Genomic DNA, 12,369 nt, shown 5'->3' on the forward strand with positions numbered 1-12,369 from the left:
TACCTAGGGCTAAATTTTATACTTTTAGGATTGTTTGTTATTGGAACTAATTATAAGAGTTATTTTTAGACTAAGAAAGGTCTTGCGAGCGGCGTATTAGGCTATTAGGTTTAGTACCTTATACTCCTAGTCTATATATAATTTTAAAGTTAAAACTAGAGAGGAACTCGTTCTAATATACTTAGCATTAGTTTAGCTACTTTATAGTTATAAAGTACTTAAGGTTACGATAGTCTGTAAGGACTTTAGTTAGCTAGTTAGGCTCTGCTAAGGAGAGTTCTAGTTAAAAAATTTTAAACGCTTATATAATTGCAAGGAGTTCTTTATTATAGATTTTATAGTTATACTTTTATAGTATAAGCTTAGATAAGTAGAATATAACTAGGTAAAGGAAACCGTTATCGCCTATCTAGGAGAGGACGCCTGCGTTAACGTGGTCTAAGGAATCGGTTTTAAGATAGAGTTATTGTCCTAGTATAAAGTAGGCTAGGATAGGTGCTTTAGTAAAGGCATTTTTAAGGTCTTAGAACGCCTTCTCGCATTTAGGCGTCTAGGTAAAGCGTAAGTACGTTTTTCTTCCTTTTGTAGAAAGGCCCTTCGTTCGCATTATTACTATAAGTAGTGCTACTACGCCTAAGAAGTTGTATATAAATTTCTAATAGAAGTTGGCGAAACTAAGGAAGGCTTATATATCCTTAATGCAGTTAGGGGCTTGCTATTTAGTAATTATATATACCTTCTTGGGGTCTATATAGACACCCTTAGTAGTAACAATTAGTTTAAGGTATTTTACTTCTGTAACTAAGAATTTATATTTCTTTAAGTTAATATAAAGTTCTGCGTCCCTAAGGCGCTATAAGACCTTTTAAACGTGTTCGGTATAATTAGAAGGGTTATTACTATAAATAAGTATATCGTCTAGGTATGCGGAGTAGAAGTCGTTAAGGTAGTCCCGTAAAGCGTTATTAATATAGCTTTAAAAGGTGCCTAGGCCGTTATATATGCTAAAGGGTATAATGGTATATTTAAATTAGCTAAAGCGCGATACGAATGCGGTTTTCCATTTATTACCTTTCCGTATTTAAAGATAGTTAAAGGCGGCGATAATATTAAGCTTAGTATAGATTTTGGCTTAGCTAAGCCGCTTAAGGGTCTCCCGTATAAGCAGTACTGGGTATTAGTTTTTAATTATAATAGTATTAAGTCCTCTATAGTTAATATAGAATCGGATACCTTTTCTTAGCTTCTTAGTAAGAAGAATAGGGGTAGCTATTGGTAATATGCTAGGACGAATAAACCCTTTATTAAGGTGCTTATTAATATACTTTCTTATAACTAGAAGTTTATCTTTTAATATTAGGTAGGGTCTCTTATAAGGTGGCGTTTTTCCTTATTTAATATTAATAGTATAGTTATTAGGTCGATATAGGGGGAGTATATCTACGCCCTTTTATAAGCATATATTAATAAAGTTATAGTACCTCTTAGGGAGGAGCTTGTGGAGTTCTTCGTTAGTAAATCCTTTTTTAAGTTTTATAAACTTCTTAAAGTTTAAAGGTAAAAGTCTATGGAGTTCTATAGGGGCGTTGTCTTTTAAAAGGTTAACTATATCTATCCTATTACTATAAAGGACGTAGTTTTATTTTTTGTCAAGCTTATATAGTTATAATTAGGAAGCTGTAGCAATGGTCTAGCCTTTCCTATATACTATGCGGTAAAAGGCCGCGGCATTTATATAGTGGTAGTTAGTTATAGGTAGAGTAATAAGGGGTTTTTTAGGTTAATATCCTAGTAAGTAAATAAAGGCGGCTAGGCTATATCCTAGGTAAGTCTCTCTATAGTATTTAGAGTTAAAGGTTACTTCTCTCTTTTCCTAGTTAATGGTAGGGTTATATTATTTAACCTAGCTTATTCTAAGGATAATAGGGTAGTTAGTAAGTGGTATAATATAGGCCCAGAGCTCTTCCTGGTGCCTATTTATATCTAAGTAGAGTTATACTACGTAGGTAATCTTCTATACGGTATAACTACCGTTAGCGAGTTATAGGGCGTGGGCTTTAGTAAGGGGTAAAGTAGGTAGGTTATAAGTGCGCACGAGTTAGGTATCTATAAATTAGTTAATAGCTCTATAGTTAATTATAGAACGGCTTTTATATTATTTTATAGCAGTAGTTCCTATTATAGGTAAAACTATCTATTTCTATCCGTTTATTTTTACTAAGTTATCTATTAAGTAGGCCGATATATAGATCCCTCTATTATTAGGGCGTCCTAACCTACAACTTAGGGCTAGGACTTAGTGTTTTCCGTTTCCGTATCCGATTCTACTACTATTACTACATCTTTGTCTTGTACGGTAGTAGCATATAGCGATATATTTAGTGTTTAGGGCATTAGGTTAGGTATTAGGCGGTAGGTACTAAACCTAGCTATTAGGTAGTTTAGGTTATCGCAATAATAGCCTTCTTAATGGTATTTATAGCAGCGTCCTAATTTCCAGAGTAGTTCGCGCTCTCCGTCTAGGAGTTTTTACGGAAAGGTTAGTATAGAGAGGTTAATATTAGCTCTAGTGGCACCTAAGGTAGTAGGCGTCGGTGGCTTAGTATATATAGGTTTAGTAGGCCCAGAGGGCTTCTATAGAAAGGTCTTTAAGTAAAGGTTAGCAGTAGCAATCTAATTTAGTCGTCGTTTAATCTTCTATAGGGCTATTACTATTTTATAAATATCGTTATAGTTATAGCTAGCGGCTGCGTAACTAAGGTAATAAGTAACTTTTTTAAAGAGATCCTCCTGGTCTTTAATATTGTCTTAGGCGAGGGCTCTAGTATATTTTTGGAATTTAATATAGAACTTATTAAATAATTTAGTAGGGCTTATTTTTAGGGCATGTAGTTTAGCTTAGTTAGTGGCTAGTAGGTTATAGTCGTAGTATATTAGGTTAAGATTATTAAGGACTTTTTAGTAAGACTACTACTTCTAGGGGCTACTAGTCTCCTATTAGGCGAAGAGTCTGTTAAATAGTATACCCTTTATTCGCCCAATAATATAGCCAATCTTAGTATCTTCCGTAGGAAAAAGGTAGGCACTCTAAGTTAGTTTTTTGCGGATTTATATCTTCTAGTAGCTATATTCCTTACGATCTCCTTAAAAGACTAGGGGATTAGGGTAGCATATATTAGATCCTATAGTAACAGTTTAGGTCTAATTATTATAGCTTTTATTATCGCTGCTTTAGTAGGGGTTCCTATTAGGTAAAGCTGCTTAGCGCTAACCCTTTATTAAGCGTTAAGTAGGTAAAGTTACTAGGGGCATAAAGACTTAGGTGGTGTTATATATAGTAAAGAAGTATCTAGTGTTATTATAAATATGCTTATTAAGCTAAGATTATAGGTATTTAATTATGCCTTCTTTTTTAGTAACTGTAGCAATTAGTGCAATCTTATTCTTCTTTAACTATTAGACGTCGCGTTTAGACATACAAAGGTTGTTTTTAGTTTCTTAACGTATATTGTTAGCGAGCGCCTTATAAGCTTATAGGTCTTAGATAATATCGCGATCTTAGGCAGTATGCATCTTAGCTCGTATAAGCTTTAGGTGGTAGTTCTATAGAAGGTGGTAGTATTTATTAGGGTTTCGTGCTACCATTTTTGCAAACGTCTCGGCGTCTTATATTTTGATTTTAATAGGTAGTAGCCCTTCTATTTACTTGTCCATAGTTATATAGTTAATAAAAGATAAGACATTATCGGTGTCTATTTCCTTAGGGGTTAGGGCTAATAAATTAAATTCTCCTAGGATTAATTGGCGTTGTAGGTTAAGTATAGGTATTAGATTATTCTTTAGGTTTAACATAATAGCTAGTAAGGAATATCGTCTTACTATTATGGGTTCCTTGGAAGTATAAAGTGAGGTAATTCGTAGACACGCTACTTTTGGCAGCGCCTGCAGTATTGCAGAGACGTAGAATTGGTCATAGGCTGAGCGTCGGTGGTAAAAAGGCGCAACGTAATGTCACGGAACGAGGGCAGTGGCTACAGAGCGTATGTATTCGAGGAGTCTATAAGACGTTGCGCGATCGATCGTAAGGGTCGAGGGCGTAAGGAGGTGATATACTGTCACGGAACGAGGGCAGTGGCTACAGAGCGTATGTATTCGAGGAGTCTACAAGACGTTGCGCGATCGATCGTAAGGGTCGAGGGCGTAAGGAGGTGATATACCTACGCGTAGCTGACATAAGCTGTACGCGAGGTGTACGCGAGAGCACGGGGCTCTCCTATGGAGGCCCCTGCGGTGGGGTTCCGTGACAGTAATTAAGATTATATTAATTACAAATCTAGTATATATTTAAACTGCAAAGCTTTAATACAGAGCCCTCTATATAGGATATAATAGAGTAGTTAATTATAATTCCAATTTAAAGCTTTATATACTAAATATTTTTAATCACCTAATAACCAAATTGCCGCGTAGCTGTCTACTACCTTAACACAATAACACGATTGTACTATAACGCGATAGCTTGGCGGCAACGCAATGGCTTAATAATAATATAATGGCTTAGTGCTAAGCAATGAGAGGAAGGGGAAGAAAGGGAGGGGAGGGAAGGGAGGAGATTAGGGGGCGATTACCAAAGCATCTATTTTGGGAGTCCTTTACAAGATCTCCTCATCGAATCTGTCGCAAGAATGGGCCTGTCACGAGATTGGCGCGCACCTACCGAGCTTAGTGACGATCAGGTCGAAGAACTCCGGAACCACCCCAAGCTTAAAAAGCTTCGCAGCGAGCGAGAAGAGCATAAGAACTGAATCCGTAATGTAGGCTTCTGGCTTACTACTAAGGCCATAGGAACCGATTTGTATTAGCAATATGAAGATACCAAACGGAAGATTGGCACAATATATTAAAGATTGCATCGGGAACGATTAAGCAAGGCTATTCGCGACTTCCATGATTCAGCCAATACAATTGAGATCGCCCAGCAGCTCAGTGGGAAGGGTCCAACGGAGGTGCTGACATTGCTACGAGTTAAGTTTGAAATCCGAGAGCGGGCCACCATCGCCAGAATGCTGTTTAAGCCATTCAAAAACGACAACTCTCGCGTTAAATTCATCCAAGCCTTAGCTTGACTATGCCATTGATAAGAAACGCCTTAACGCAAAATATTAAAATGAAAGAACGTAGATTTTGTTCTCTTTAATACCCCTAACTTATCTCTTGTAAGTAAGCGAAAGAAAGCCATGCGTAGCTTGGAGCGTGTCTTAAACAAAATTTCGCGAAAGAGTTAAAGTAATAAGACCCTAAAACGAAAGCGGGTTACCCCAGAGCCTAATGAAATTAAAGCTATTCGTTGCACACGCCTATTTCCTATAGCGCTTCCTTATACAGTATAACGTATGTGATGGGGTTATGAAGGTGACCCTAGTTATGACCGATTTACATTACCGCCTCCTTATTTAGGCTAACTTATTGCCTAAAATATACTGCCGCTTTGAACATCAATACATTGACTTTCCCTTGCACAGAACTCCATATTACCAAAGCCATGCCTTGCTGGCCGCGTGCTCTAGATGCAGAAGATTGTCTACAAGTAGCTTTAACAGCCTAGCAAACAGCAAGTCTCTATAAAAGCGCCGAGCCTTGTGCGAAAGCCTATGACGTTACGGAGGTCCCCAACAGTTTTACACTGACGTACGCGCAAGCACGGGTGCGTATTTTATAGCCTATGTAGCGTATACTAAAGTCTACCCAGTGTATATTAAGGCACGCTTCCTTATTAAGTTAGAACATCACGTGCGTTTGACTTGTTTGCGCCTACATCGCGGGAAGCTTTTCGTTCCTTAAGCTATATAGTTTATTTTCCTTTAAGTAATAGCTTAGCGGTTTAGGTTACTGTATATAGCTTTAAAAAGTATAACTAGGCTTTATACTAAGTTTGGTTAAAGAGGTTTAATAAGGTTAGCTGCCTCTTTTCTTAATTAACTTAGGGCATAACAGAGTCGGTTAGCTTTAGTTAGGTAGCGGTTAGCATTATTAGTTAGCTTATTTTTAAACTAGCTTAGGAATAATTAAAGTTCTTATTATTTACTAGTAAATACTAGGGGATCTAGTAGTCGTTTAGATCATTTTAGTATAGTAGTTGGTTTAAGGTAGATAGCTATTATAGGTTTAGGGCTTACGTTCCGCGTATTTATCTCTAAAGATAGTGTTTAGTCTTAAGGCCCTAATATAGGTATCTTAAGTGTGCGGATTTCTTCTTAGAGGTCTTCGATTAATTACTAGTGTTATACTTCTTATTCGGCTTATTATTAATTTAAAGTAGCTTAGTTTTATATAAGGGCGTTTATAAAAAAACTTCTATATTTCTACTTATTATTCTTAAAGTATAGATATAATACTAATAGCCGTTATAGAGGCTTTAGGGTTGTTTTATATTTTAGAGGTAGTATATAAAGTTAACGTAATATAGTATTATAAAGTAAGTATAAGCGGCAATAATATATAGTAAGGTAGATATTATTAAGCTATATATATAAACTAGGCCGTCAAAAACGGACTCTATACCTATACGTAATGACGGCTACAAACCTAGGTCTTCAAAGTTTAGACTTAAAGCCAACGCAGAGACGTTGTATAGCGTGCGATAGGACCTAGTGGTCGTAGTTATAAGCGTTATAGGCGGTAGTAAAAAATTTTCAGATAGTAAGATCTTGAAAACCACTACTATGGCCCTCTACAATTCAGCTACGCTATTCTCCTATTAAGGCACCTATATAATCCAACGTGGATATACGGCATTTAATAGCATCCCCTAACCCCCAATAGAAAGCATTAATAACCTCTTATATTAATAAACGAGCGATCGCGAATAAATAAATAGACGAATAAGCAAATATACAGCCCCTCTTAACCCCTAGGGCGATTGCCCGCGGAGCATACGGTTACTCGCCGTTTTTTCTACCAAATACTACCTAGCAGCCTAGATTGCGACCTACGGTTTTCCCTATCTTCTTTCAACAGAGTGGTGACCCTTAAAAAGGGCCTAGCTAGGGCCTAGGTATAAAAGATACCTAAATATAATATAATATCCCGCTCGCTTATTAGTATTACAGTAGTTAAAACGGATAAATCCCCCTTACGCCTTTAATAGGCCCTAGGGGGGGGAAGGTATAGCGTATATAGCAATAGTTAGACAAGAAATAGCATACAGGGGATAGCCAAGATATAGGAAACAGCAGTACGGCAATCAATTGGCAAGGCCTAGCTAGGACGTAGTAAACCCTAGCTAGGGTAAGCTAGAGAGGGAAGTAGTGGTTTCTAAGGAGTTCGAACATCCAAGGAGGACAGGACATAGCTGTAGACCCGTAGGGCCGCTGTTACGGACGGACATAGCAAATTAGGGTTTTTTATCCTACTAAGGTGGCTTATAGGGTTTTTCCTCCCCCCCAGCAGTAAGGGTTTTTTCCCATTAATATTACTTTTCCCTTATATACGGAGTAGTCTATATAGGGCTAGATAGCATTTATATTAGACGTTAATTAAAGAATTATTATTATATATATAAACTATATAAGAAGTTAAAACGTTATATAAGGAGAGAAGGTAGGAAATGGGGAGAAAGGGTATATATTATTAACTTAGTTACCTAGTTAATATGTACATAGGGTAGAATAGGGTTTAGGTTATAGTCCTAGTAGAACTTAATAAAATTTAGTAGAACTTGGCAGAATATAGTAGAATGCCGTAAATTGCCGTTAAATTGCCATTAGATTGCCATTTTACGGTTAGTCTTTAATTGCTAAGTTAGTAGAAATAGGTAGATATATATAAGGTATTATAGGGGTATCCTGTAATAATAATAAGGTTTAGAGTGGGATTATCTAGTATATTATAGATATTATATATCCACCTAGCTATAGTAAGTACCTTAAGGTACCTATTATAGATCTATATCGGTTTTATATATATTAGCTAGCGTTTAATAAAGTTATATATAGTCGCAGAATTGCTAATAACGCCTTTTTTTTTTTTAATAAAAATGATCTTAAGACCTAAAAATACTGTCGGGAATGAGGTAAGTTGCCGTCATATAAAGCATATTGCCGTTACATGTTAACGTGGCCCTAGCGTAGTGAGGAACCTTAAGTTCCTCACCCCTTTCCTTATTCCTATTAATAAGAATTAACCAACATTACTATAACCCTACTCGAGTAGTCGTTATTAGTAAGTCACCCTATATTTCTAACACTAATTAATAGTTAAATACATAGTCAACTATAAAGCAGCTAGGTTTTCAAATAGAAGAGACAGTCTTATATAGGGGTGCTATATGCGCTTATATGGAATGGATCCCGGCGATACTATACTACCTTAAACTTACAGAAAACTAGTAATAGAAGTGTTACTAAGTACTAGGAGATACTAAGTTACGTCTATTATGCAGAACAACCACGTTTATAAAGATTTAGTTAAGTACTTTAGGTCAAAAGTATTACTAAACCTACGGTCCCAAAATCAACGTCTAAAACGCGTTAAACAACTACACATACGAAGATTTAGTCGAGTACTTTAGGTTAGAAGTATTACTAAACCTATAGTCCTAAAGTTAACGTCTAAAACGCGTTAACAACATCTTAATTGCCTACCTTTTAATAGCAAACCTATAAGATTCTATAAAGCTAAAAACCCTACCTACCTTTAACGTATAACACCCCGTCAATTTTATACCTACTATGGCGTTAACCTACCTAAAGAAGTACGAGAAAAGTATTAACCCGGAGATATAAAACACAGACATCGACCCTATAAACGCCAAAAAACAAGACCTAAACGGATTCTTAGTATACCATATAGTATACTATATAGACAGCGAATACAACGATATTAAGCTATAGTATTATATAAAGGAGGACTTTATTAGATAGATAAAGGAAATATAGGCTCTCGCAAAAAAGGACGTTATATAAGACTTCCGTAACTTCCTTTAGAAGAATAAAGTATTTATCCCTATAGATGGGGGTACTATTAGAGACAATATCTAGGAGCAAGTTATTAACGCAAAAGAAGAGCACAAATAAACTCCATAAGAGGTTAAGCACCAACTACGCACTAAAAGGAAGCTTAACTCACAATAAAATCCAAATAATACGCTAATAGAGACGCGCTCTAATTCCATTACTCTAGGTATAAGTTCTTATATTTTATATCTATCGCTTCCACCTCTATCTCTAGCTCCCTAGGATCCACTAATTTAACCAATAACGTTAACCACTACCCCTTAAGAGCAAGCGCAAGATCCCCTTACTTCGTAATTTAACAACCTTTAAACTCTACTATAGGAAGATTAGGTACCACACTATATTCTACTAAGCCCTATATCTCCACTATAGCCTACAAAGTAATCCCTACCTTAATCTCTAATACAATTTTAACGTAGTTTAACACCACTTAGAGGCACCTTAAAAATGCTTATAGAGCTTACAAAGCTCTATACAAACTAGGAGAAGAAGTTTAGCGGGGAACTATATAACATCCTTAATTTAAAGCTGCGTATCTTCTATAACTATTACTAAAAGGTTAAACTAGAACCTAACTAATATCACAACACCTATTCCGTTATACTTAAGGGCCGCGCTAGTACCTTCTATTATAATCATTTAGCAGAAAAAGGATATAATTTTAACTAAATAATATATAAGATAAGATGCCACTTTAAAATAAAAGAGAATAAGCAGCAATATATATTGGAGTGGAGAGAGACTACCTTTCTAAGAATTATTGCTACGAACCCAGGTATTTCTTAGCTTAATTATCTTTAAAAGCTCTTTAATTAACTTTAAATAATTTAGCGTAGTTTATTTAAATTATATTAAGAGGACCTTAGCCTACGCGATCAAGTTATTAGCGTATACTAAGGTATTAAAGAATACAATCTCGCTCTCTTTAACCCTATAAGTACTTACGAAGGAGTATATACTTAATTAAGATCCTCTATTAGCACCGCTCTACGCTCTTAAAAAGTATAGCAATTTAACGCCTAACTCTAACCTACCTTAATCGACCCGGCCAACTAATACAATTATAACTGGACTAATTAAATATATAGTGGACGTAGTAGGGGATATAGTAAAGGGTATAATTAATATTAACCATAAGGCAATTATAGAGGTCCTTATAGAGGTTCACTTCGGAGCAATTATTAGAAGAAGTACTATATTTATAAGAAGCCAAATTACTAGTTAACTAGACACCCTTTTAATAAACAAAAGGAGGTATATAATAGGTTTCGCCAAAGCGTATAAAATGTTAGAAACTAAGAGGTTACTATGGCCTACTTCTAAAACTTCCTAGTTTAATATAAAGGCGAAGAAGATCTTAAGGGTAAGGTTAATAAGGCCGAACAGCTCCTTATAGATATAGAAATTAAGGACTACTCTCCCAACTAATACTTCACTAAGTATAGTAAGGTAAATAGTATATAAACCGTCGCTATCCTTAATAACCAATCTACGCTCTATTCTATTATAAAGTCAGATATCTTTAACAAGCTAAAGAAAAGTTCCGTGTTCTCCTTTAACAATAAATACTCGGCAAACGTCTTCTATAGTATTATGCTAGATACTAGAGCCGCAGGAGTATCTATAGTAGGAGAGCCTCAAGTTCGAGCTCTTTAGTAGCTTAATAGCTCTATTTAAATTAACCAATTAACAGTAGGCTAATATACAATTCGCTTTAGTAAGGGTACTATAATCTCTCTTAGCATAATTAAGGTCCAAACCCCGTTAGAATATATTACTTTCCACATTATTCCCGCAAACACCCTATTCCTATTCTATATCCAAAATATAAATAAATTAGGTATTAAGCTTAACAACCTTAAGAATATACTTATCTAGGGAAATAATTAGATACCCGTTATACGCAAGTAAGGTCACCCTTAGTTGCTCCTTCAATAGCTAAAAAGGAGCGTTGCTTAGAGCCACCTAACCGAGTTAGAGTTACGTCAACTACACTATCATTTTGGCTACCTATCTGTTTACTAATTACTTAGGGTCCTTTAACAAGCAGGTTATAAAGTTAAGGTTAAGGTAATTAAACATCTTATAAAGTACTACTACCACTACCAAATAAACTAGAAGTCCCTTAGCCGATTTAAGTTTACTCTTAAAGATAACTACGACTTTAACTTCTGCATTATTATAAATGTTATATATCTTAGCGGCAAGCCAGTACTCCAAGTTATTAACTTCTTAACCTCCTTCCAAGCCGCACGCTTTTTAAAAGATATATTAGCTAGAAATACATAGAATACTCTTTAATTATACTGGATTAATGTCTACCTAAGACCCCCTAATTAAATCGTTTACGATATAAAAAAGAACTTCTTATTTATGGAGTTTCGATAATAGGCAAAGGCAATAACAATTAAGGTTAAGGAAGTCCCTATTAAGGCACATAATAGTATTAGAAAAGTAAAATAATATTATACGCTATTACGCCGCGTATATAAGATTATTTCTTTAGAACTAGAGGGTGCTAGTAAAGAGCTTATCCTACAGATAGCTGTTAAGGCTATTAACAATACCGCTGGCCCAAATAGGCTCGTACCTACGTTACTAGTCTTTAGCGCCTACCCTTAAATAACTAACAATTCTCTACTATCTCCCTCTATTATGTAATAAGCTAAGGCTATTTATAAGGCAATAAAGGAGGTATAACATCTCTACGCTACGCGTTAGGTTAACAACGCACTAGAAATAAGAAATAGCTTAAACACCTTAACTACGCTTAATCTGCCACTCTAATCGGAGGTACGCGTATAGCGTAAAAAAGGAGGATAGTCAGGCCTATATAAACTTATTATAATTAATAGTTAAACTTACACTCTTTAGATACCCCATAGACCTACTTAATTCCGCTTAACTGTTATTAAGCCCTACTATAGGGATAATAGCTCCGAGCCTTTACAGGATACCCTAAAGGATACCCTAAAGGAGAACCACAATTAACGTACTCTAGAAGGCGAAGGCGATTCTAATATAATTATAGTAGACGTACCATAACTATAACGCGGTAGAGGTCGCCTAAAGGAATCACAAAATCGCTAACATCTTATTAATTTTAAAGAGTAATTTGTTACCACTATTAAGAATAGAGATAAACTATTAATGGCCTTTATAATAGCTAAAGAGAAGGCTAACTTTAAACTCGCAAAACAGCTTTAAAAGGAAGGCCGCATTATAACTTTAGGAGTTCCTTTCCAAGTATCTAACAAGCAGGAGATTAACGGTCTTATTATAAGAGGAGTTTTTAAATTTAAGAAATATAACCCTACTAAGTTTAATAGAGTCCGTATATTTAAGTTAAGAATAG

At 35.5% G+C, this 12,369-nt stretch overlaps 1 protein-coding gene across 1 annotated transcript; it reads left to right on the plus strand.

Moving 5' to 3' along the window:
- Positions 1-4,913: 4,913 nt before the first annotated feature.
- Positions 4,914-5,078, plus strand: K441DRAFT_440666 (uncharacterized protein; the record flags this gene model as incomplete). The annotated part of the gene is made up of 1 exon (XM_067641672.1): positions 4,914-5,078. A coding segment is annotated over one exon (165 nt), but the record flags the coding sequence as incomplete, so codon positions are not given.
- Between the last annotated feature and the right edge of the window lie 7,291 nt (positions 5,079-12,369).

Source organism: Cenococcum geophilum (genome assembly GCF_001692895.1).
Source record: "Cenococcum geophilum 1.58 unplaced genomic scaffold K441scaffold_23, whole genome shotgun sequence".
NCBI lineage: Eukaryota > Fungi > Ascomycota > Dothideomycetes > Gloniales > Gloniaceae > Cenococcum > Cenococcum geophilum.